The following is a 27,157-nucleotide window of genomic DNA, read 5'->3' as shown; positions in this document are numbered from 1 at the left end:
GGGGCAACTCCATGATAATTCAATTTTTTATATGCAAATTTTAAAAAAAAATTAGTTGCTGCGGGAAATAGTGGGGGGGGGGGTGTAGGGCAGGCCCCTGATGCTACGTGCCTGAATTATGACTGGAACTTGCCTTTACTTGTCATTTGCTTATGTTGTTCCCAGACTACTTTAAAACTAGTTTCTAATTGATAATGAATAGCTATGATTTATTTGTAAGATTTCGTAATTTTTTCGTAATTTTTTTAATTACACTGTATACAATATTATATTTTCTGAATTGATTTGCGTGCATTACGAGAAAACATTTCTGTGATTTATTTGTTCCCAGACAGTAAGTTCTGACTAAAATTCAACAGCAATCGGGTGTATCAATTATTGATCAGACCATACACCATAAACGCTAATCTTACAGGTGAACAACAATGGCGGATTCAAACATGTTATATTCAGGTAAATATACTAATAATATACTTGTATGTTATCGAAATGCATCGGCACACATGAATAAAAAAATTGGAAATACTTTGATGGCAATGCTATATGTTACTAGTATCTGAATCCATGCTGTAACTCGAATTCTGTGAATTAACAAATCGGTACTCAATAACGAGATGATTTTGTTTTTCCTTTAGATGTGTGCTTTTCCTATAGTGCCATATACGTTTATTGCATGGTGAAAAGTTAGAGAGAAAATAGTGGTGGGATTTCCGCGAAAAATATAGTTACTGGTTCGATTACCTTTAGATACTTGGTAATTGTTGAATCTCCTTTAGAAAAACAACCCTGTTTAAAGACCTAGAAAAATATGTGCCATTGTTTGGATTTTAATCTTTATTTTAAATTTGGACTAAAGATATTATATCTTCAATTTTAAAGTACACCTAATGGGTATATAATTTGTTGGCAATCCGACCCACATGATAACGCACTTTGCTGTAAATCGATACAAAATGAATAATATGTAAAACTTAAGAACAAAATAGTTATTGCTATTCTTTTTGATATGTCAATAAATACACGGCGCAACTAGACTGATTTATCGCACCGTGCATGCTGCATGATACGTAATAGATATTTGTCCAGAAGTGACTTACAGATCTGACTGGCGGATGTACTTTATTTCAAATGTATAATTATATCATTGTCAGTGGCTTAAAGAGTAAAAAGGAAAAATGACAGGTTCATAGTCTAACAGAGGCAATTGTCGTTAAAATTCCGTCAAATTTATTCTGAATTTTTTCTATTTACGAGGTTTTGAAAACAAACATAAATCTTGAAGATTTGAGAATGCATGTGATCATTTTTAATCATTTTGTATTATATTAGCCAATCCAAGATATAGATAAAACTAAAGTATTGCTATCATAATAAATGTAATGATTTTATCAACGAAAAGAATTTCAAAAATATCTTTAAAATATAAGTAATTGTAAGAACAACCATGCAGCTATTCTGTTTTTCTGTCGTTGGAAGAGCATGAATCTATTTATAAAAGTTGATAAATAAACAAAAACTATTAAGGGTAAATGCAAAGTTCACATCTTATTTCTTGTACAATGTGATTAAAATCAGATCTTCGATCTCCGTTCTTTTCTACTGTCGCTAATCCAAGATCTCCTTGTGTAGCGACAAAAAAACCAAACAAAAACAAAACAAAACAAAACAAAAAAACCAAACAAACAAAAACAAAACAAAACCAATAAAAAACCAATAAAAAAAACCCCAAAACAACAACCAAACAAAAGAAAACAAACACAAAACAAGGAGCAGATCAAGGGTCTGATTTTAAACAGATTAATTTCTTTTTTATGATAAAATAAAAAGAATTCTAAAAAAATGATACTCAAAATATTTTTAGGATCGTTCTTTTTTAGAATTGTTTCTTTAAAAATCTAAAACAAAATCATAAATAAATTTAGTCGGGTAAAACTATGTTTCTCTGTTCAACCAATTAGGGGTATTTCCGTTAGGAGAAGGTAATATGACACTGGGTTTCTTAGGGACCATTGAAAAATACTTCCCGTGGTAATAGCGTGGTGTCAATCGTCATGTCTTAAGACATAAATACTAGTAGTGTCAATCATAACAATATGCCTCATACTAATATATTTAACAATTCTTAGCAAAGTTTATATTAAAATCTAAATCTCCGTGAATTCATTACAACCCTGACAGTCAGTTCCGACCTAATCGTTCATTGTAACATTTTAAAGGCGCAGCCATCCGTGTCGGCATTGATTCTTAAATCAATATGGGTTTCTAATTGAACCCAAAACGTCGACAAGGTAAACAACAATGGCGGAAACACGCGTGGCATTCTGATTCAGGTATTTCTATTTACCAAAAGTATCGTCTTATACGTAAACACTCTATGCATCCTTTACATTTCATGATGGTTTCTGGAACCAGGGTCCTTGCCCGTGTTATGATTTTGCTTTTTTCATCCATGTTTGCTATTACTTAAGTCAGTTACGTTTATACATGTAGCACGGTTTAAAGTAAGAATCTCAACGTAAAAGATAGATTTACCGGGATGAATAAATGGTTCTTTAAACAGAAGAATCATGTATGATATAAATGCTGTGTAACTTTGTAACACTTGGAAGTTTTGGCGTTTTTAAAAATATTGATGCGTTTTTTAATAAGTGGTTTAAAAGTGGACAATAACTTTTTCAAAAGATGAATTAATAAAGATGAGAAAATCGTTAATTTTGAATTATACATCAAAGATAGGAAGAAGAGCCAAGTATATGCACATTTCTATGTTTATACATAGCCGTCAAGTAATCAATACATGAAATCGATAACAAATATCAACCGTTCGTTCCGTAAAATATAGATCTAGCTAACTATCATATACATTAATTTGATTCATTCTATTTATAACAGCTTTAAAAATATTGATCACATGACACAGAAACTCTATAATGGACATTCCAGAGTTAAAAGGACCCTCAATGGTGATGCAAAACATCCTTCTGAAATGGCTCAGTTGTCTACGTGAGTTCTTTTAAAACCAAAAAAAATGTAATGATATAGATGTAAATTATTGCTTATATATTTCTTGGCTTTTTGCTCTCTGAGACTTTTTAATCACGATTTTAGTGTGTGGGAAAGCAGAAAAAAGGAGAATTTTGTTGTGCTATCACTCCCGGGATGAGGGCAATGTCAAAAAGTTTTTGAAGAGTTTACATAACATCAAAGCTGAAGTCATCGGGAAAAACGAAAGCGAGGCTAGAGACGATGACGACGACTACAATAATTTCAGTAAAGGAATCGTCCTCATCTGTCTGTCCAAAGAATACGTGGTCAGTCAGGCGTTTGAGAAAGGTACAGTACAACATACGGGGAACTTCTGTTGTTCGATGAAAATCGTAAAATAAAAGACATACTGTTGAGTGATTACATGTATATTTCAGGTATGTTAAAGCATGTGACAATTTGGGGGGGGGGGGGGGGGGAGGGGCGGTGATTTTTAACCATGACATGATCATTCTTTTGCATTTAGATTTTCGGTTGGCATCTATGAGAGGAAATGAGCTTTCGTTGACAACGTTTGATCCAATGGTGTCACAATGGCAAAACTACCAGAACAATCTATTGGTCTTTGACAAAGTTTATAGACCTTCAGTGTTTACCTTACGTAAAACCCAAGAAGGTTAAAAATCTCTCTCTTTCTCTCTTCTCTCTCTCTCTCTCTCTCTCTCTCTCTCTCTCTCTCTCTCTCTCTCTCTCTCTCTCTCTCTGATCAGCACATGAGCAAATTTTAATCACAATTTGAATTGTTCTTTAGGAAAATGTATTTTAGTAGTCACTTCTCCTTTATTGGATCATTGTAGGAAGCAAAAAGTATGTATACATAAGCAATCACCCAAACAACGCCAGGGAAGTTAACAAAATCTGTGCAATCTTAAAAAAATATGATGTTGAGTGCACTATCAGTAAATACCGCACCCTCGCAGAAATAGACAATGACGTCATGCATCGACTTACAGAAGATCTCAGTATAGCAACGCATCATCTCGTGTTTTTATCACGTGATTATATACAGGATGAGTTTTGCCAATTCGGTAAATATCCAAAGACAACAAAAATTGATTTGAATTCAATTTGCTTATAATACAAAATTCAAATTTCCTCACTGAATGTTTATTTCAGAACAAAGATTGATTCGCAACATAGGAAAACGATTCCGCATTTACTGGGACAAACAGATCGATATTTTGCCGTTGGACTTAAATAAAACATGGATAGTTCCATACGAAGACGACGACTTGCTTTTGGAAGTTTCATTAAAACACACCTTTATTTCAAGAGGTAAACTCAATGCTTAATTACCAAATATTGCACCGAGAAAATGCATTTACATGTTAAATGAAAATAAAACTGAAATATACAAAAAACAATTCATCATTCACTGATGTGTATAATCCTCCATTGTAAGTTCTTTCTTTTATGTTATCTTAAAAGCTGAAGAGAAAATAGTACTCATAAGCACAACAGACAAGTATTTGGCAGAGGAACTTCAAAAAGAATTGAGAAAAATATACAAACACCATGAAATTTATTGGACATTGGGTTTGGACAAAAATAGAAAATACACCCTCATTGCAGATTGTGAAATTTTCATCGCATGTTTGTCCAATATCTACTTTGATGATGTCACTTGCAGAAAGGGTATACACTACATTAAAATATTGGCATTGTATTTATTAGCACAAAGACATAAGAAACAGTTTCCAATTTTGAATGTGAGTAAACGTTTTCTGATTAAAAAAAACATAAATCCCAAATAAATGGAATCACATTTCAATTTTAATTATGATTTTTTAAAGATATTGAATTCGCAAACGCTTTATGGAAAAGAATCCTTCCTCTGGATATAACCGAGGGAAGTCCTCGGAGGCGACCCGAATGGCTGATTAGGATTGTGGGTACCCATCGCTACCCACACAATCTACAGGACCATTTCGACGAACTTCATGCAGCACACGCAAACAATTGGGTTACTTTCTATTTTTCACGTAGAATTATTTACATTTTATCAACTTATTTCATATATAAACATGCATGTAGGACTGTCTTCTTTAAGGAGACTATATGTATTTTTAGAAAGAAGAAGAGTGGATTCGAAAAAGAATTCAAGTACCTTGTCAACCAAGGTAGGCGTTTTTTCATAAGAAATAAACAGCAAAGTTAAAAAGTTCATCGGGAAATGAAATTGGTTGGTCACATGATTAAATCCTGCGAAGCCCGAAGGGCTTCTCAGTAGATTTGATCACGTACATTGCTGTTTATTACTTATGTTTACGTTTGAGAAAGGCAAGTCGTTCAGAATCATTAATGGCGTTTTTTTACGTTTACAATAAATCGACCGTCATACTACATTGTATAAGCGAAGGGCGAGTTGCTTATTCATGGGGATGTAAGTTTGTGAATGCGTCGGATTTAAAATCAAGTAAGAATTTTAACTGTTTCTAATTTTTTTTTCGCTGAGGATGTTAATTTGTTGGTGAGGGCTACTCACGATAACCACGAAAATTAAGCCATGATTCCACAGTATACAATAAGTATTGTATAAACGGCGAGTGGCTAGATAGCAACATGATAGACGCAACGTCTCATTCGTTGCTTTTGTTCTCACATACTGTTTCGTGACCGTTTGTGCTTTTCAATGTGCAGCATTGACACGTCCCTACCTTCAATAAACAAAACCATGACCATGACAGACGCCTATGGAAATGTTGAGGTTTTTGCAGAAGGTGGACTTGAGCATTATATTGCCCATGTAAGCTATAACTGTAATTCTATTTGAACGTAGCAACATATTTTGTGTAGATCAACATTTGTGGATTTTGTGCAAATTTCAAAAATTTTCTAATTTTCCTTTAAGTACGTTCGACTCGGTACCACAACTTCTTTGAATATTGTTTCGTCCCTCCTGATGAGACACTGGGGGCTAAAGCGACCCCAGCTTCTGATTTCAATCACGGGGGAGGGGTCAGGGATCTTGAGTGACCCCATGAAAACCAGATTCTTTACCTCTGCATTTGAAAACATCGTGAAAGAAAGTGGTATTGTATTTGTATTGAATACTTTTGAATGCACGATTTTTTCTATATTCCACAAAAAATTAATCAAGATCCTATTTTCATTCTTTCTTTCGAATAAGCCTTTAGGTTTTAATACAGTTGACAAAAGATATTGTTTCGACTGTCAGCAACTGCATGTACAGAACACAGTATTGTTTCTCTGTTCCATAGGGGTGTGGTTCACGACAGATGGCGCTACCTCAGAAATCTCAAAGGTCATAGGTCAAGTTGTGGAAAAAGAGGATGTGAATGAGCGACCGACGGTGATAGGAATTGCATCATGGGAATTTTTGAAAATGAACCACTCTTTGATGCTCAAAAACGTATGCTAGATTTTCAAGCTTTTCTTACTTTAGTGTTTATTTTACAAAGAGTTGCTGTTTATAGTTCGCCTGAACTATAAAAAATAAATTTCTCACCTTTGTCAGTAAAAATGTCTTGCATAAAATATTATAAATATTGTCCTCTACTATGTTATGATTAAAACTTAAAGTAGTGATAACAATTGACATTTCATAGTGGGACATCTTCTAAAGTCAAAAGTGTTTATTTGTTTGCTCTTGTATGTTTGAGAGAGCGCAAATGAAACCAAAGGCTGATATCAAGTTTTTCCTAATTGCCAGGGCTTCGGGCGCTGGCCGGCCCAGTACAATACACGGGAGGCAGCTGCTGCCACGGGAGACTACTACCTCAACCCCTTCTGTACACACTTCTTGTTGCCTGTAAAAAGCATAGAAGTCAAAAACGGAATAAGTAATCAAGTCTCTACTGCCAAATTCAGGGCAGATTTGGAGGAATATATTCGTCGTGGCAGATTCAAAATCAACAAACCAGGTGCTCTCTCTCTCTCTCTCTCTCTCTCTCTCTCTCTCTCAGTAAGGTTCTTTTATAGTCGCTGCTAATGCTAATGTGTGTGTCATAACTTGTTTAACTTTTGACCTGTGATGCGTTTCTAGAGGACGACATGTCTGTGACTGTCCCCTCAGTACTTCTGGTGGTAGAGGGCGACCAATACCAGTCCGTCAGTATGATCCGACGGTCACTCGACGCCCAACGTTACGTCATTGTCTTTAAGGTTAGTTAATTTTTACCAACTTCTTATTGCATTCTTAGTAATAAATAAAGGGTTGTCTATACGAAGTTTAACATAATTATACATGAATTATACCCGTATCAGCCCTCGAGTTGTTACAGATCCTGCAATGTGGATTCGAATTTGTTTGGCCGATAAGGTCTTACGTATTTTTATCTTATAATTTAGCAAACCTTCGGACATTTCATTCTGGAAGAGTTTATCATTAAATGATACTTCTGTATTAAAAGAATATACTGATTAATATTTCATTAAACTTAAGTGATCTTCACGTGACCATTATAGGATTGTGATAACTTCATTCGGTTGCACTGCGTTATTTAAAAGAGTTGAAACAGCGTGTCTTAAACTGATTATTTACTAAAGTATCCAAGCATTAATTCTTCGATAAATAAATTCATTCCTACATTATCTTACATACTTTTAATTACTGAAGTATCTTCTGTCGTTTCATTTGTTTGGCTATTCCTTCAGGGGACCGGTGGGTTAGCTGATACATTAGCTGATGTTCATGAAAATAGACTGAGGTAAGGAAGACTCCAAATAAACAATAGAAAATGTAACATACCAATTTTTCAATTCGTTTCACAAAAAGATGCGTCTACAATTTTATCCAGGTCACATGACGGTAAAATTATGGAAATTATAAACCACGAGAACAACAAAGAGTTTCTCAGATTTGTCGACATAAACGACGAAACGCATCAACTAGAGGGCGTCCTAATAGAAGATTTACTGAGAGACATCGTCGGTAAGAGATCAGAACATTGAGTAATCTGATTATTGTATCCGTTTTAAGAGTTGAGAATGCAGTTAACAAAATCCGTACTTATTTTCGAAAAATAAGACAAAATAGAACTTGTGTTGTCAAAATACACTAAAAGATGAGATATAATCAAGAAATATTAATGCGTATTGCAATCATAAAACGTTTCAGATTCTAATGAGAAGAAATTGTTTCTCGCCCTGGCATTTAACAACAGTGACAAAGCAATGCAACATGTATTCGCCTCGCATAGACCCGACTTGACGGTAAGTCTGACACAGACCATGTTTAACAGTAGGTCTGATACAGACAGAGTTAACAGCGAGTCGGGTAAAGTCAAACGAAAAAAGACACCTTATTCACGGTAAACTAGGCTGAGGCTTTTATTCTTTGATTACTACATATATTTTCTAAGTACAATCCATCTTTTATTTCACACCGTGTCCATCTTGTTTCCGACAATGCTGAGTATGGATTAAACCAGTATGAATTTTACACTTTTTTCCATGTACTTATATTTACATTTTCCAGTGTGATAACACTGCGAATCGATTTATCATTTATAATCCAATACATTTAATCAATTTTAATATTTAATCCCACAGTTGCAGAAAATTATGATTGGATAAATATAAGTAATAAGGAATCCTTCTTTAAATGTTATGAGGTGATCAAATACAGTCGAGCGTGATCAAAAATAGATGCAATCATCCCTACCGACCGTAAATTTGATCATCTCGAAATATGACAAAAATATTCCTTATACCTTAAATAAACAAAGAATGATTATGCTGTTAAATGATGTGTTATTGTATATGTATGTACATGTATTTTATATATGTAAATTTGCATTCACACTAACAGCCACCAAGTAAATCCAAAATTTACATGACAGTTGATTGTATGAAGCCAACGAAAAAACCATGTTTATTTTCTGGACACATTATATAAACATTGAAATTATTGTTAGATAGTAGGTTATATATAGTATCTGTAAAAAAAAAGTGAAATACTGTATATTGAATTTAGGACACTTTCAAGAACAATCTGATGATACAAGCAATGCGAGACGGCAAGCGCGAGTTTGTGAGGCTTCTAATCAAGGAGTGCGTGGACATTCACAGGTTTCAGAGGAGCAATTACCAGCAGCTCTTCCAGGCGGATCGAGTAAGAACAATGCAATCAAACTACTTTCTTTATAGCTGACTGAACCAGCATGAAATGTGTGGATTTGTACAGTTAATACATTTAGAAGTCATTACGATTATATTATTCTCAATTTTTATGGCCCCCTGATGGCCCTTGGTTAATTAACATGTAATCTTGATAGGTGATGTGCGGTTTCTAAAAATATGACAATGTACATAAACTGTATTTATTAGCTTTGTATAATTAAATAAATCGCATACAAGTATTAGTGTTACGTGCATTATTGATCTCTTCATACTTTTTTAAATTATTTTTTTTCAACTTTGTAAACAATTTCTTATACAAGTCGTCTATTTTTTTAGATTCCAGATGAACTGAAAAGACAGGTAAAGTATACGTGTGTACATATTTCAGTCTGACTTTTCTTTATAATTTTTCTATTATGAGTGAAGCAAACTAAAAACATGACAAACCGCCATATCCCCAATCCACTACTCTGCTTGAGCAAATCAAAAAGTGAATAAATACACAATTTCTTAGAAACTGATTTTGATTAAAATATGTACAATAGATATCGTTCAGAACTCTCTAGCGCACATTCTGTCCGTTACAACAGTGCGCTGTTCAGGACCAGAAGCACACTCGCCATTCAACAAGCCGTTTAATTAGTGTATTTTAAATATGGCAATTCATTTAGCCTATAGTCTGTCCCAAGATATTTTTGCTGCATATTTGAACGATTTTTAATAAAAATACACATACCTGTGACTGAAGTGCAATTAAAATCGATGGAAGGGAAAATTCCCAAGATAACTTCATTCACACATTATCATTTTTCCCTCGTAAAAATTCACAGGAACGAAAACAGATTTCCTACGGAGATTTATAATGGGGAATGTTGACATCTTTTCTCCATTCGGAAATACTCGGGACCCCTCGCGCAATTTTTCAACGTTATCATCCGGGCGTCTTTATCTCCTTGGCAATGGAAAAACCTCGTAGACTTTTTATTTTTAGCCGTGTACTGATACCCGACAAGCTAGAGGGGGCGTTTCAAAGGGGAAATCTTGGGATTTTTTCATACTATTGAATGAACATCGTCTGAACCAAGAGGTATTTATAAATATTGAATAATTTAAGAAAATATGCGGCAAAAATATCTTGGGACAGACTATAGTGTAAAAATAAAAACGCTATAACCTACAGTCTCAAAAGCCTACTTCAGGCGCGTGAGCCTCTAGTCAGCTTAATCCTATAAACTTTTACCAACCTTTGATTCCAGTGTCGATAATTATTTTGCCGGTGTAATGAAGAATAATGACCCCCGTAGAATAATGACCGGGGGTCATTTTTCGACGTAGAATAATGACCCCCCGGTCATTATTCTAGGTTGAAAAATGACCCCTTTGCCTGAAGAATAAGTGTCATTTTCATAAAAATAGCACACTCCACATGAAGAAAAGTGACCCCTGTAGAATAATGACCCCCTTGTAGATTAAAGTTTTTCAGTATAGTTTTTAGTATTTGTGAAATAGTCTTTACACTATTGTTATTTTTACTGCTGCAGTTTACAGAAAGTAACAGAAATTATAATTCATATTCAAATTAACCTATAGAAAGAAGGGGTAAAGCTTAGAAAATAAAAATCCTTCCGTTATAACAAGACATTGACGTATTGCATCGGGGTATGGTTGTCATCTTAAAGGGGCATGGTCACGATTTTAGTCAAAAAAAAATTTTCGATCTTATTGTTCACAATGCTTTAGTAAGACATTTTAATAGGCAACCAAAATTTGAGTGTCATTCGTTACATTTTGAATGTTGAAGTGAAAATTCTAATTTTAGACCTAATGAATGTGTTAAACGTTAGGAACTGTTCATTTATGCTTAAAATGAATAAGAAGATAGACAAATCAGCTTAAAAAAGATTTTTACTGGTGTATTAAACCTATTAAACCTATGTAAACAACAACAGGGCACGAGCCTTGTTTGCATGACAAAGAATTGTGAGCCCTGTATCTTGCTTATAACTTTACAACTGACCCTCAAATTTCATTTGATCAGTAGAAATGCTTTCCTTAAGCATTGTAAATAATGAAAACCGAAAAATAGAATTTGACCAAAATCGTGACCATGCCCCTTTAACAATTACATTTACGTCTATCTATGGTGTTCCGATAGGGCCACTCTGACCTTAATATAGGGCGAAGATGCGAAGTTGCAAAAGCGATAGTGCGAAGGCGAAGGAGCAAAAGTGCGAAGATGCGACGACGAAGCGCGAAGATGTGATGCCTAAAGTGCGAAGGCGAAGGAGCGATACTACTATCGGATCTTCCCTAACTTCGCACTCTTGCTTTCGCATCTTCGCACTTTCGCCTTCGCCTTTTTTGATTGCATTTAGCAAGTCTCGGTCGATTACATAGAATTTAATGCAGTCACCGTACTCGCCAAGGTTTTTCGATTAATCCAGGATATTATTGGTACGCATGCACTAGGCCATCGCGCTTACTATGAATGTTTATAAATATTTTAATGTGTACATGTGACATATATGTTTACCAGTGCTGGCTATGCCTAATCATTATATACTCCACACAAAATTTAATGTCCACCATAATGTGTACATACATGTATGCACTTCCAGACTCCTATCACTTACCAGCCGTCTGTTTACCGTGGACCAAACACAGCAACATTCTAATTTCATTATGCGACACTCCTTGCTCATGCATGGATCTAGAGGGGGGAGAGGGGGTCCGTCCCCCGGGAAAAATCAATATTTATAATTTCACGCAGTAAAAGGGGAGAGGGGGTCCGGACCCTATCCCCCTGAATAATTTAATATTATTAATTTTATCAAAATAAAATTTCCAAAAATGCCTCGGAACCCTTAAACGATAGAGAGCTCCGCAATTATAAAACATAGGTAATAACAGATTACAAAGCTCACCCAGACGAGGCATCACCTTTATGAGGCATCACCTTTATGAGACCACCTTTATCATATTATATGAAAACCATCCTTTATGATCTTGGATATTCATGGATTCTGTTTTGACACATTATCGTATATCATCTGTTAAGAAATTGTATAATAATCATATGTTAATCAATACAATAATATAAAATTAAAAATTGCATCCTATCATACTTACAATATACATCATATAATACCATAAAATACCGTACAAAAATTGTGAGATATGGTATTGTAACGTATGATATGACATTGTATTTTGTTATACATTATTCTATTTGATCAAATAATACAATATCATAAAACACAATACAATATAGTATTATATGAAACGATATCATATTGCAATAATACATCATAACATTGAAATATGTGTTATTATATTGTATAATATAGTATATAATATTGTATTGTATGATACTGTATCATATTTGATAAATAATATAATATTGTATTATATGATACAATATAACTTGATACAACATTGTATCATATCAAATTATACAATATCATGGAATAAAATAAATATTATATAATACAATTATATCATACATGTTGTATCATATGAAACAATAATATATATTACAACATCATAAAATACAATTTCATGTAATATGATAATATATCATATAAACCAATATCATATTATACAATATCGCATGATACGATATTTTATAATATTACAATATCATATATACAATTTCATTTGATATAATTCTATATTACAGAAACCAATAGTATATTATACAATACTGTTTGATACAATATCATAGAATATACAATATTATATCATAGGATACAATATTATATATTGCAATTTCATATGTAATAGTATAATGTGATTTAATAATTAATTAATAAATTAAGTAAATTTCAAAGTCATTTCTTGGATACGGTGTAACCAATTTCTATTCATGTTTACGGGGGGGGGGGGTCATTTTTCTACGGGGGTCATTTTTCTTCATGTTTAACATGAAGAAAAATAACCCCTGGGTCATTTTTCTTCAGAAAAATCCAATTATTCTTCAGCTAGGGGGGTCATTATTCTACGTCGAAAAATGACCCCCGGTCATTATTCTACGGGGGTCATTATTCTTCATTACACCGGCAAAGTCATTCCGATGTCTTAGCCTATATATACCCTTCAGGTATCACGTGACTCGCTGAGAGCGATTGGGATGACGTACGGTAAACCGGAAATCAGCCGAATGCTACTGCAGAGAACCGAAGGGATATCTTTAATTTGATAACAAAAATCTCAAACGCAATTTGAACACTGCGTTCAATTTTGTCAGTCATTGAATTAAACGTTTCTCCTAGCACGTTTGTGGCATTAAACTATGATTAAAAGCATATGTGAAAAGATTTAGAAAATTTTAGAAGATTTTATACATTCTTTTACAATGTCTTTTATAGAAACACACACACACACACTCACTCTCTCTCTCTCTCTCTCTCTCTCTCTCTCTCTCTCTCTCTCTCTCTCTCTCTCTCTCTCTCTCTCCTGATGGTTTGAGTCGGTCTCTGACATAGCCGTGTTTTGTAGGTGGGCTGGGGAGTGGATCCAACGGTAGACAACATCATGCGCTTTGTTGTCAGGTCGCTACAGATGGACGTATTTGTCAGCTACGGATTGAACGAAAAGAGCGGTGTGTGATTCGCTTGGCACCAGTTCAAACCCTTCAATACATTAACTCTAAAGCTACAGTAGCCCTCCTTCCTACACTGATTTACTTACACATATCATAGGTTTTCCATCAAATTTTCTTACTGAACTTGTAATAAGTAAATGATGATAAGATGTTTTAAGCTGACTTTTGATAATATTTTACTGTTTTTTTCCCTAATAAACACCATTGTTGTTGAATACACTATCAATGAAACTTATAATAGGTTTAAGGTTTCTTGAGATTTCTTATGATAGTACTTCACAAAATGGCGATTTTACCGATTATGAAACACCAAGATTTAGTGTCTATCTCTTTGTCGCAATGGGTGTAGAATACTCTAGAGACTTTTGCGGGAATAGCGGGAGAATTTCAAAAGTACATATTCCTCTGAATTTGAAGTCGGACACATGCTAGAAATTCATTTTTGTAAGAAATATAAAAATTTGGAATTGTCTGCAAAAACATTTCTCAAAGGTGTGGTAGCCAATATTATCTTTAAATGTTCTAAGAAAAGAAAAACGAAGTATATATTAAACATTTATTCTATAACACAACAACTGTGTTCTTTATATAGAATTACGCATTCTGGGTGTGTTGCATAAGTAATGCATGTCCCCTACCGACATTTCCTATGTTTATGTATGCCCTAAATAGGTCTCGAATAGATCTCGAGTAAGTTTGATGGAAGATCTATACCTGGATATAACATCTATGATCAAATAGGGGAGATGACAATATCAAGTACACTGAATCTTGCTTTAAATGAGATTTCAAGGAGGTATTATAAATATTCTTCTATTCACATGTTCGTTTAACCTATAGTCCAAACTGTACCATACTTAATATAGTGGTGGTGTATTTGTACCATACTTAATGTAAAGACTGGGTGGTGTATTTCAGATCAGGAACGGTTGATGACATTTGACAACGAGGGTCTGATCAAGACTCTCAAGTTTCTAGCATCGTTTGAGCGCGCAGAAAATCAGTCCGACCCTTACTTCTATCTCATGATTTGGGCAATACTCATGATGAATCTACAAGACATTGCAAAATTCTTTTGGCAACATTGCAAGGTACATGTATTTACAGTTTATCTATATTATATTTTTACATTAATATCATATGCATAAAACGTAGTAGATATACATGTATCCTCGTGTAGATTTCGAATTGATATTATACTAGTATTTTTAAGTATAAACTAAAAAAAAAGATACCTTCCTTACCAATTTATAAAGATGATATATATCAGTTAGTAGAATGTATATTAACAGGAACCAATTCCGTCAGCCCTAATGGCTTCCGGAATTTACCGAGTACTCAGAAAGAACTGCCAACCAGCAAACAGGCTTCTAGCAGACAAATTATTTAAAGCAGAAAAGTAAATGTTTCAACTGTAATTCACGAGTGTTTGCCTTGAAATTTTCCGTATCGCCTACATATCGTGATGTACATGTATCTGTTGTTGATTTTGTGAAATAAATTTACGTTTCAGAGAGTTTCAGGACTTGGCATGTGGCGTCTTGAATCAATGCTACACAGATCATCCGGATGAAACTGATCGTATACTGACAAGAAAACGCCCGCGGTGGCGCAATCTTACGTGCCTAGAAATAGCGTACCAAATGAAAGTCTATTCCTTCATGTCCCAGGAGGCTTGCAAAATCCCTATCAACCGGGTCTGGTTTGGGAAAATTTCAGCCGACAACAGTGCAATACGGGTGACAAAGCAAAATACATTTTGCTATTGTAAACAATTAATTTAATAGTGGTTTTAATTACATTCGTTAAGATGGAAATTTCCTAGAGAGAAATGGGTGAGGGGACTGCATTTATCAAGCATTGGGGCTGCAACTAGCAACTTTCTGTTTGTATTTGCAGGAAGTGGGTTGTCCTGTGTTTCAAGACTGTTGCAATTTACATTTTCTTTTTTGAATACTTTTGTTTCAATTGCAGATGGTGATGTCAGTATTTATATTGGGACTCCTTCCTTTTGTGCTTCGATTTGACAGATCCGATAAACGAAAAGCGGTACGCTTGCTACGTCAGATGTATTTTAAGTTGTGGTTGTCTCCCTTTAGTACACCAAAACATATTTACCGAATTATTTGTTTTTTTATAGAAAGAAAATACATGTATGACGAAAATTGGGAATCGCATCTACAATTTCTACACTGCCCCGATTATGCGCTTCTCACATACAATGGTATATATTTGTTGCTAGGGTTGTTTTTCTGTTCTTCATGCTGTTCTGAAATGTAAAAGTAAATTTGTAAAGATTATGTTCATTATTTGTTGTCTTTCACGCAATACAATGCACGGTTTTATTTCCTTTGACAGGCGTCCTATATTGTATTCTTGGGCTTCTTTAGCTACGCTCTTCTGACCGGCTTTGGAAATGAAGTGACCTGGGTCGAAATCCTGATGTATGTTTGGGTATTCTGCTTGATGCTGGACGAAGTACGAGAGGTATGTTTAAACCTATTTGACAACATCTATACAATCAACCACTTCGGTAATAATTTTATAATTCTCTATCATTCTGTTGCAGCTTATATATGCAATGGCAGACTTAAAGAAACGGCTAGGTCCAAATTTCTTTTCGGAGCGACCTTATGCGGTGCAAGTGTATTTCTTAGACAAGTGGAACTATTTTGACATCACCATCCTTTGCTTCTTTACAATCGGTGTAATATTAGACTTACTTGGGTACTATGAAACCGTGGAAGTCGGCCGGGTCTTCCTAGCTATAAGTTTAATAGCCTTCTTTATGCGTATCCTGAAAGCCTTCTCAGCTCTTGAAGAGTTAGGACCAAAAGTTTGGATGATTGCTTCTATGGTAAATACAAAACTATTCTGTTTTTTAAATTAACGGTTTTTCATTTTTAATAGACTACAAAGGTGGTAATAAAGGTGGGCTGTGGACATTATGACGTACTGTCAAAGTAAATGATGAAAATAACTAAATTTATATACTTACTATATATTTACATATTTTTTATTACTATTTTTAATATCTATCAACATTGTACAATCGGTTGATGCATCGTAAGCCACATTTGCAAGTTATTAACGAGATCCGCTGTGGCTTTAATATTTTAACCTTTTAAATTCTTAAAGTGAAATTTATGGTCAAGTTTTGTAGAATTTTAATGTTCTATTTAATTATTTTTATTTATCAAACGTGATTTAGTTTAATTTACATTGTTTTTTTTAATGTGTCCCATACCAACTAATAAAGTGCTATTTTTGAAAACGTTTCATTTGATTTCAGGCGAAGGATCTCCTTTATTTTGTGGTGATTTTGATGCTGTTTGTGGTGTCTTATGCTGTTGCTGCTTACGCAATAATGTATCCTCAATCTGAATTAAGTGTTGACTTATTTTTTAACGTCTTGCGCCTTGGATACTGGAATCTTTATGGAGAGTTACTTCTGGATGACATTGAGGGTATGACAATTACAGATAAAGTGTGTGTGTGTGTGTGTGTGTGTGTGTGTGTGTGTGTGTGTGTGTGTGTGTGTGTGTGTGTGTGTGAGAGAGAGAGAGAGAGAGAGAGAGATGTCCAGATTGATTGTTCTGTTACGGGGGATGTACGGGCATCTTTTACATTTGAGGATGAACATTTTAACATTTCTTGAACTAGCTTTATTCTGACCAAAACTGACTAGAATTGTTGTCAGAAGATAAAAAAAAGCAATAAATATGAGGTTTTACATTTTGTTTTGCATGCAAACTTCACATACAAGAGCAGAACAATGCCATATTTAATCACTTAGAACTGCGCAGCTAGAGACCTAAATACAATATTTAAATATCTGAAAAAAAAATATGAAAGGAGGGCATTAGTGTCCACCCTACAACCATTTTCTGAGAAAAAATGTCTAAACTTGCTTATTGAAGTTGTAACGAACTGCAAAAGGTAGCATTGTCTCGCCGCTTAACTTAAAGTAATTTTTGGATAATTGTTTAATCAAATTTATTTTTATTTCATAATAATGTAAACGTTAATGTATATTTTCATTAAATATAAATGATTCGGTCAAACAAACATATACATGTATACCAAAGGGTTTGTTGTTTCACGGGGGTATCATACGTCTACAGACCAAAATACATTCCAAAAAATGCATTTTGCCTTGTAACGTTTCAAAAAATAACACATATGAATAAAAAATGAAAATTTACTTTCATATATCAACCTAAGCATGGGATGTTTAGGTTTTTATTCACATATCGGCCGCTAAATAATATTTTCTTCACTCATAGAGACCGATTTCAATACAGAAATTTTTGGACCCCCTCCCCGTAAGCAAAACTTTTGTTTTTAATATAAATGAATGAGAAATTGATTATTCTTTTTAGTATAGATACTTTTGTTTTTGAATATCTGACAGAAATTCCGAAACATTTGGATGTAAAATGTAGGCGGAAAATGGACGTTATCGCTCTCAGTTCTTTGTCTTAAAATAGGGTACCCTGTTCTTAAAGGGGCATGGTCACGATTTTGGTCAAATTTTGTTTGTCTGTTTTTATTATTTACAATGCTTTAGGAATGCATTTCTAATGATCAAATGACATTTGGGTGCCAGTCAATGAGTTTTAAGCAAGATGCAGGGCTAACAATTATTTGTATTGTAACAAGGCTCGTGCCCAGTTTTTGTTTACATAGGTTCAATATACCGATAAAAGATCTTTTTCAAGCTGATTTGTCTATCTTCTTCATTATTTTAAGCATAAATAAACAGTTCCTAACGATTAACACATTCATTTGAGATCTTCAACTGGAATTTTCACTTCAACATTCAAATCATAAACAAAAGCTTTGTTTACATTGCGAAGACTTGTAAACTCTGTAACTCGCTTATACTCAACAAATGACACCCAAATTTTGGTTCCCTATTAAAAATGCTTTATGAAAGCATTGTAAACATTAAAATCTAAAAAATAATTTTCGACCAAAATCGTGACAATGCCCCTTTAAAACGGGTCCAAAAAAAAAACATCAATTCGTTCGAGATAATTTTGTCTGTGTCTATGGGGGTGTACATTGAAGGTACAGAGATGTCTGTCACATCCAACACAGATTGTTTTGAATGGACATTTATTTTTTCTATATAAATATGACGTCAATGTGCGTCATAGCCATAAAAGTTATGAGTTTCTTGATCTTGAAATAGTGTACCCTTTTTGAGGCAAAAATACTACAATAATATTTAATATTAAACCTTTATCTCAACAAATGGTTGTAGGAAGGACGCCAATGAACCCCTTTCTTTTTTTCTTCAGATTCTGAAATCTTTAAAATAAATCTGCAGCTCTCAGTTCTACAGCTGTTCTAAGTGATTAAAAATTCATTTTTTTTTTCTTATATGCGTAATTTGCATTAAAGGGGCATGTTCACGATTTTTGTTTAAATTTTATTTTTCGATTTCTAACGTTTACAATGCTTTAGTAAGGCATTTCTAATTATCAAATAAAAGTTAAGAGTGATTCGAAGTGATAAGCAAGATAAAGGGCTCACAATTCTTTGTCATGTAAACAAGGCTCGTGTCTTGTTTTTATTTACATAGTCAATTTACCAGTAAAAAAATCTTTTTCCAGCTTATTCGTCTATTTTTTAAATTGTTTTAGGCATGGATAAACAGTTCCTAACATTTAACAAATTCGTTTTAAACTGAAATTTTTACTTCAACGTTCAAAATGTAAACAAACGCTTTGTTTACATAGCGAAGAATTTCAAGCTCTGTAACTTGCTTATAACTCAACTCGACAACAAATTACACTCAAATTTCGGTTGCCTATTAGAAATGCCTTTCTGAAGCATTGTAAATATTAAAATCGGAAAAATAATTTTTGACCAAAATCGTGACCATGTCCCTTTAAAAAAATATCGAAACTAATATTTATTGCTTTTTCTTCTTTTGACAACAGTATTGGTCAGTCAATTCAGGAAATGTTTACATGATTATTTTCAAATGTCCAAGATAGCCGCACAGCCGCACATCCTTTTAATTGTTAATGTCTCTGATTTATAACGTTTACAGCGGAAGAGCCGGACTGTACATTCGATGCAGCGGTGTATAACAGCGGGGCCCTCCCAAGGTGCGCTGAGAAGCACCGGCGGGTCATTGGACTGGTGTTGATGGGGATCTACCTGATATTTGCCAACGTCATGCTCCTTAATATTCTTATAGCCATGTTTACGTAAGTTCGACTCTATCGTGGCATATGTTAAAAAAAAAAACCACTCGAAAGTTCAAGTGCCAAAGGTTATGATTTTGGAGATAAAAAACTTATTAGGAGGCTTTTTGTCGATGTGGAATTCGAACTTACATGTACTTCCAGAACAGCGTGTTATTATTGAAAGAATGTTTTTAAATTATCAGATTTTTTAAAATACCATTCTTTGGATAATCAACTTGCTACGCTTTAGGTTTTACAATAAAAGCATGGACCCATAAACATCCGTTCGAATATGCAAAATTAATTGGTTTATCTTCAGTTTTGATTATCCAATATGGCTTATGTCAAGTTACGTATCTTTAATTCTTGGCCTTTATATAACTGATTTTAGTTACAATGCCCCTTAGATGTCTAAAACATTTTTTTTTATCATTTTCTTTTGATATTTGGTCAACTCATAATTGCTATTTTCCCAACATAGTGACACTTATCAAAGGATACAGACCAAAAGGGATCACAAATGGAACTATGAGAGATACGCCTTAGTGCGAGAGTTCAAGAGGGTTCCGATTTTTCCGATGCCTCTCGGAATACTTCTGCTTTTCTTCAATTTTGTCAAAGGAATATACAAGACATGTCGAAAATGTAACACTGTAGAGAACTATGACAAAGAATGTAAGAAATACTTTTCTTTGTAATATTTGAAAAAAGGTTACATATAAGAAGTAAGAACTACATTCAGGCATTTTATAAGAAGCATGCTACATTCAACATTGGTTATGAATGCGTAATGAATGACTAAAAATAATACATTTTATTTGTTCATTTGATTTTGTTTATTGTATCACACAGTACTGGTATCGTTAAAATCCAGCGACATGATGTTCAGCCTGGAGAGAGAGATGGTTTATCTGTACATGAAGAAGCGCAGTGAGGACACCGCCTACTCAGCCCTCACCGAGGAGCGGATAGCTAAGATTGTGGCCATGCAGGTTGAGAAGAAACTGCATAGGTACCCTTTTTCTCTTTCATCACTTAATGCCAAATCAGCATGATTGAGGTCGTGTTGTTAATCTTAAGATCTGCCTTCAACTTTTAAACCTTACATATTTTTGGTTATCAACTAAAATTGCAAATAATTCCTATCCATGTATTTTTAAAGAGAGCTCTCTTGTAAAGGAGGTAAATATAGGCTAAAAATGGTCATGACCATCCAGCATAATGAAAAAACATTTCGCGTACAACAAAACCTTGGTCGTTTGGTTTAGAAGTAAACTGATAGGTGATGGCATAATATATTGTCTTAATAATCAATAAAATTGTTGATCTGGAAGACTTTTGTAACACTTTTTAGCGCACTTGAGCTGAAAGCTCATGTGAGCTTTCCTGATGACATTTTGTCTGCCGTCCGTCCGTCTGTCTGTCTGTAAACTGTTCACCTTTTTAACATCTTCTCCAGAACCACTGGGCTAAACTTGGCACAAAGCACCCTTAAGCAAAGTGAATTCAATGGTGTTATAATTAAGGACCCCGCCCTTTTTCAAGAGGAGATATTTAGGAATTAATGAAAATTTTTGAGAAATTTTCAAATAACTTCTACTCTAGAACCATTTTGCCAGCAACTATGGCTAAACATTGTGTGGCAGCATCCTCAGAAAATGTAGATTCAAAGTTGTGAAAAACATGACCCCCGGGAGTAGGTTAAGGTCACAACGGAGGTCGAATTGTTACATAGGAATATGAAGAGTAAATATTTAAAAGGCTCCTCAGAATCTAACCAGCAAGGAAAGCTGAAACTTGTGTGAAAGCTTTCTATATAAGTGTACATTCAAAGTAGTGAAAATCATGACTCCTAGGGGTAGGGTGGGGCCATAATGTGTGAAAGCATCCTAGGAAGTGTAAATAAAGTTGTTAAATTCACGACTACCAGAGGTAAGATGATGCCACAATTGGGGGGGGGGGGTCGATTTTTATTTAGTAATATATATATATTAATTCTTAGAAACCAGAAAGAAGGAAAGCTGAAACTTGTGTGGAAGCATTCTCAGGTAGTGTAGATTCCAGTTTGTTCAAACTATGATCCCCGGGGGTAGAATGAGACCACAATGGGCGGTTGAATATAAATATAAATTTATAGAATAAATCTTTAAAAATCTTCTTCTCAAAAACAAATTAGCCAGAAAACCTAAAACTTGTTTGGAAGCATCATCAGGTAGGGTAGATTCAAATTTGTTCAAATCATGATCCCCAGGGTTAGGGTGAGGCCACAATGGGGGCATTTTTACATAGGAATATGTAGAGTAAATCTTTAAAAATCTTCTTAGAAACCAAATAGCTAGAAAATTTAAAACCTCTGTGGAAGCATCTTCAGGTAGAGTAATTTTAGTTTTGTTCAAATTATGAATTCCCGGGGGTAGGGTGGAGCCACATGCAATGAAGAGGGAAGGGGGGTCAAATATTTACATACAAATATGTAGAGAAAGTCTTTAAAATCTTCTAAAAAACCATTTACCTAGTAAAGCTGTAACTTTAGTGAAAGCAACTGCAGATAACGTTTATTCACATTCGTTAATATCAAAATTATGGGTGAAGGGCGGGGCCACATTGAGGATCCAATTTTACAAAGGAAAACATTTTAATTATTCACAAAACTTGAAAAGTTATAATGTATGGATTTACATGCACGCAAGCATTTTGATATATTGCTGATTCTTTAAAATTGTTTAGACTTTGGCCCCTGGACGGCTCTTGTGCTTCATAAAAGGTTCAGAGTTTGATGTAGGTTGATATCCCATATATATAAACAATCGTTTAAGATCTTTTTGAGAACTGCAATGCTCAACATGTGATGTGACTATAAAAGCATCATGTTAGAAATGGGACGTGATTATAAACACAAGAATATCCAGGGAGATGGATATTTAATTATACAGGATCTACATGTATTACAATGTCTAGATATTTTGTATAATGACTCCATTAAGCTAGTTTATCATGCCTATTGTTCTCAAGTGAGGAATGTGGTCTTTGAGCCTCTTGTTTACTATCAAATCTACTTTTGTAGGCTTCAGAGCATACCAAATGACAACGTTCTTAAGGGAACAACATAAGAGATCATGTTCCTCGGTGGTTTTGTTCTTTTATTTCAACAAAGGATCATTTCATTGAATGTTTATCAAATATACATTAAGTTTGGCATGAATTTTTCAATATAAAAAATGGATGTTAATATAACTGTATGATTGTATGATAAAAAAAGATTTTATTTAAATACAATGAACTAACTCTGACCTCAGCAAGTTTCCTCAAGCCAATGCCCAATTTTTATAATAATTTTAGATTGAAATCTTGCTGCAGTTTAATGGTATTTTAATACTAGAATTGTCCTGCACTTTGAGATGATCGGAACGGTACACTTTGTCGTTTAACTGTATTCCACCTGTATCTCAAACGACCGTGCAGTGAGCGACCAGCGCGCTGTATGGTTCCGTTCCTAATCGAAAGCAAGATTTTTGTCTTGCCTAGATGGCGGCGTGGTTAGAGCGGTGGCCGCTCATTGCTAGGAGAGTGGGTTCCAGAGGTCGTGAGTTCAAGCCTCTGTGCTTTATTTTTATCTATATCCTTCTCGATGGGCAGGTATATGTTAATTTGAGAGTTATTGCAATGTTTGTGCTTATATATATATATATATATATATATATATATATATATATATATATATATATATATATATATATATATATATATATATATCACTGATAGTGAACGCTACGCATTGATGCCATGTAATTTGGTTTGTGCATTAACTAAAAACTTAGACTATGAACTTACATGTAAATCTTTTACTGGGGATACTCCGTCCATTTTATTTATAATTCGAGAAAAACATGTATCTTTTGAGTCATATTAAGCATTATCTGTGATGTGTTTTGATTTTGTCATTTTAATGAAAGCTTAGACGTGTGTGTATATATGTGCAAATATCTTATACCCGGTATGTTATAAAACGCCTTTTTCTTACCGTATTTACCGGTTGTCTGTGATATTTTATACATAACAATGTTTATATTTTCTGACTCTCAATAAAAAGATCATCAAATTCATCGCAATTTAACTTGTGTATAGTAAAGGCTCTTTACTTGACTTTCCCATACCAAGTTTATTATTTAGTACATATAGTAACGATCATGCTGTTTCTATGTAACCGGTATAAGGGCGACCTTCCGACTGACCGACGGGGGAAAACTGTTACTGATACATTCCTAAATTAGTATCTTTTAAATAAATTTCCCTTCGAGTAACTGGTTTGTTCTAAGTGAAATTGAAGCACGGGTAAGGGCGGTAAGGAACATTCGAAACAGGTAGCCTATACATTAGTTGTTGAGTATGCAGAGCAATGGTCTATAGAAATTGATTTCTTCCCGATACATTTCGAAGGTACATGTAAAGTGTAAGGTAGTTTATGCTTGCCTTCTGATGAAATGATGACTTGCTAACCTAAGAATTCGGTATGTTCCATGACAGCTGTGTATACGGATCAATGATGTGTGGAAGTTTTCTTCCTTCCAGATATATTTAGAAGGTATTGATTTAAAGCAGTTGATGCAAGCCTTTTTGTAATGCGATGATTTCTAAGTCTAAAAATTGAGTATGTTCCTCCACTATTCATCACATCTTGAAATTGGAAGTCTTCCTAACTCTCATATCATAGGTGTTTCTCCTGGTCTGCTCTTTTTCATACTTTCTCTAATGAAGAATTCTGCAGCTTGCGTAATGTTAATGTAATTGTCACCTCCAATAATTTGTCTTACAAACGACATCACCGTGTTGTCAGATAATATAGGAGTAGCCGGATTTCGTCTTTAAACTCATCCTTAGTAAGTTTAGTTATCATACTTGTTCCGAAATGATTACTAATAGGGAGGGCCTTTACTAAGTGGTACGTGATGCTACCAATATATATCCTTACTGATAGCAAAGCAAAGGATCAGTAAGTAACGAAAGACGATAATCAATCATACAAACGCTGTCTAAACAAATCTAGTTTTGTGACATCCTTAGAAACAGAACTACTGTGTTTTACAGTTTTGCGAAAGAACTTTCAAAATCGTAAATGTTTACAGCTGTGTGGAAGGGTTCTCAAAAGAAAAAAAATCTTGACGCATTGTCAACAAAGTTCATCAATGACAGAGATGTTGGTAAAGTCTTGAAGATCTCATTTCTTATATTTAAAGAACATTGTCGCTGAAAGAGTTGACTGCAATCGATCAAATAAACTTTGAAAGAACTATGTGATAAAGTGTTTTAAGCCCCAAAATTCAAATTTATAAAAGGAACTTTAAGGTTTGCTAAAAGATGAGTTAATATATCTAGTACAGGTTTATAATGTGTCTAATCGAAGTCATAATATAAATATATAAAATGTTATAATTAAAATTGCACAAAAAGTACGTACATGTATTCTAGAAAAAATGGGGGATTTCCTATCGGTTTTTGAAGGGGAAACATCGAGCACATGCTTGCTCAAACACCATTTGTTAATAAGATATGCAAATTAATATTAACAATAATATATGTTAAAATAGTTTTAGGGCAACATTGTGCTCTATACCCATACTCTTGAATATGAAAAAAACAGATGAATTTCCATGTTTTTGAAAGAATGCGGAAATGGAAATATGACGTCATAGAAGCACGAGGAATGAACGATGTTGTAAAGTTTGTTGTAAAAGATTTCTGTAAATAGCGTATTCCGTTAAATATTTATCAAAATATCATAATATAATATGATTTTTTCAAATTCATTAAAAACGGGGGCAAAATTAAACCTTATAGCATATCTATACTACTATATTAAAATAATTGACTCGATTCTTTGAGCTTTAATACCGAGAAATCGGATGAGTACTGTCGTTTGTTTTATATATTTCAAACATCATTGGTACTTGGAGATTACCAATTTGTTTTTATTTTTTCTCAATCAAGCTTCGCTAATTAGTAATCAAAGAAAATTCCTTTAAAGAATCCGGAAATCATCTGATTTTTATGGATTTTACAATTTTGCGTATGCGCATTACATTCATGTTAAATCACGGAAGGTTCTTTAGTTTATGTTTTCAAAATATGACATTTGTATGGATAAACTCAGAAACGATATTACAAATACGTGTAAATTTTCATTGAAATCGAAAATTTGTCATATATTCATCAAAGGAAATACGGGAGATAACTCTCAGTGCATTTAATATGAAAAATCCCGAGAGTTCCGAATGTCAACATGGTGTGTAAATTCAAAGCGAGGAAAACAGTTGGTGGAAAGTGTTGAATTCTTTAGTATGAATTAATTTTTTAGATAAAAGATATTTCCAGCCTCGAAATGGTTTTTTTGTGAATAATTTGACTGTTAATTATTTACAATGCAGCTTCGTTAATTTTCTCCAAAATCGTTCCGGAGCGATTCTGCAACTTTTTGCTACGTTAATACGGGTGTACATATCGGAGGCGTTTTAACTGTGGTGAAGGCCCGTCCCAAGGTTTTTCAGATAGATTTTTCTAAGCAGAGTGTAGTAAAATTAATAGCATTATTGTAGGCTTAAAGCTTGGTTATGTAAATGTCAACAATACGGCGTGTCGAAGTATCTTTTTCGTAAATGTCCGATATCATGTTATATGTCAACCCGTGCACGCACGGGTCAAAGTCTAGTATTCTTTATATTTTAACATTTTAACACTAGCAATGGCGACCGGGAAAGACTCGATGGCTAAAAGTGAACGCTGGTTATACTGGAGTGAGAGAGTTTATTGCTAGAAACAGACTAGTGACGAGTGGTAAGGGTGACCTCTTTTGCTCTTTGTGCCTCATAGCCATTACCCCTGCGCCTCTAAAAGGGGGATGGAATGCTCAACAGAATGAACAAAGTGCAATCGCACTGGAACAAGTCAATGATTTTAAGAAGAACTGTTCAAACAACATTAGACTGAGGGATAAAAGAAACAAGATACCATTAAGGAAAGACCTGCAAAAATGTCAGATGTCTGAAAATACATCATCCATGTCCTGGTGCGATCGAGGTATAGAACAAAAACAGTGATCAGGGATCGCTGGTGGAACGCAGCAGGAGCCAAGTCTGGACACATCCCACAGTGCTAGGAACCTCGCAATAATATTTGATTTCATGTCTCTCAAATACAATAAAAGTATTCTGTGTATTACACATGCATG

At 34.1% G+C, this 27,157-nt stretch overlaps 1 protein-coding gene across 1 annotated transcript; it reads left to right on the top strand.

The window, feature by feature from the left end:
• Window positions 1–2,312: 2,312 nt before the first annotated feature.
• Window positions 2,313–24,038, top strand: LOC105329392 (transient receptor potential cation channel subfamily M member-like 2). The gene is made up of 32 exons (XM_066080100.1): window positions 2,313–2,330; window positions 2,944–3,003; window positions 3,109–3,333; window positions 3,512–3,661; window positions 3,843–4,073; window positions 4,162–4,320; window positions 4,474–4,680; window positions 4,839–5,008; window positions 5,116–5,165; window positions 5,686–5,791; window positions 5,897–6,077; window positions 6,267–6,418; window positions 6,719–6,929; window positions 7,052–7,170; window positions 7,663–7,715; window positions 7,806–7,939; window positions 8,126–8,220; window positions 8,984–9,121; window positions 9,466–9,489; window positions 13,627–13,729; window positions 14,651–14,823; window positions 15,025–15,131; window positions 15,246–15,471; window positions 15,707–15,781; window positions 15,873–15,956; window positions 16,091–16,219; window positions 16,302–16,589; window positions 17,025–17,199; window positions 19,797–19,956; window positions 20,417–20,610; window positions 20,788–20,947; window positions 23,000–24,038. Exons 2-32 carry the CDS (start codon window positions 2,961–2,963, stop codon window positions 23,043–23,045), a joined length of 4,368 nt encoding a protein of 1,455 aa, XP_065936172.1. The 5' UTR covers window positions 2,313–2,330; window positions 2,944–2,960; the 3' UTR covers window positions 23,046–24,038.
• The last annotated feature ends 3,119 nt before the right edge of the window (window positions 24,039–27,157 follow it).

This window comes from Magallana gigas, chromosome 3 (genome assembly GCF_963853765.1).
Source record: "Magallana gigas chromosome 3, xbMagGiga1.1, whole genome shotgun sequence".
In the NCBI taxonomy this organism is placed as follows: Eukaryota; Metazoa; Mollusca; class Bivalvia; order Ostreida; family Ostreidae; genus Magallana; species Magallana gigas.
The sequence above is the reverse complement of the archived record's forward strand: the minus strand, read 5'-3'. Positions and strand labels throughout refer to the sequence as shown.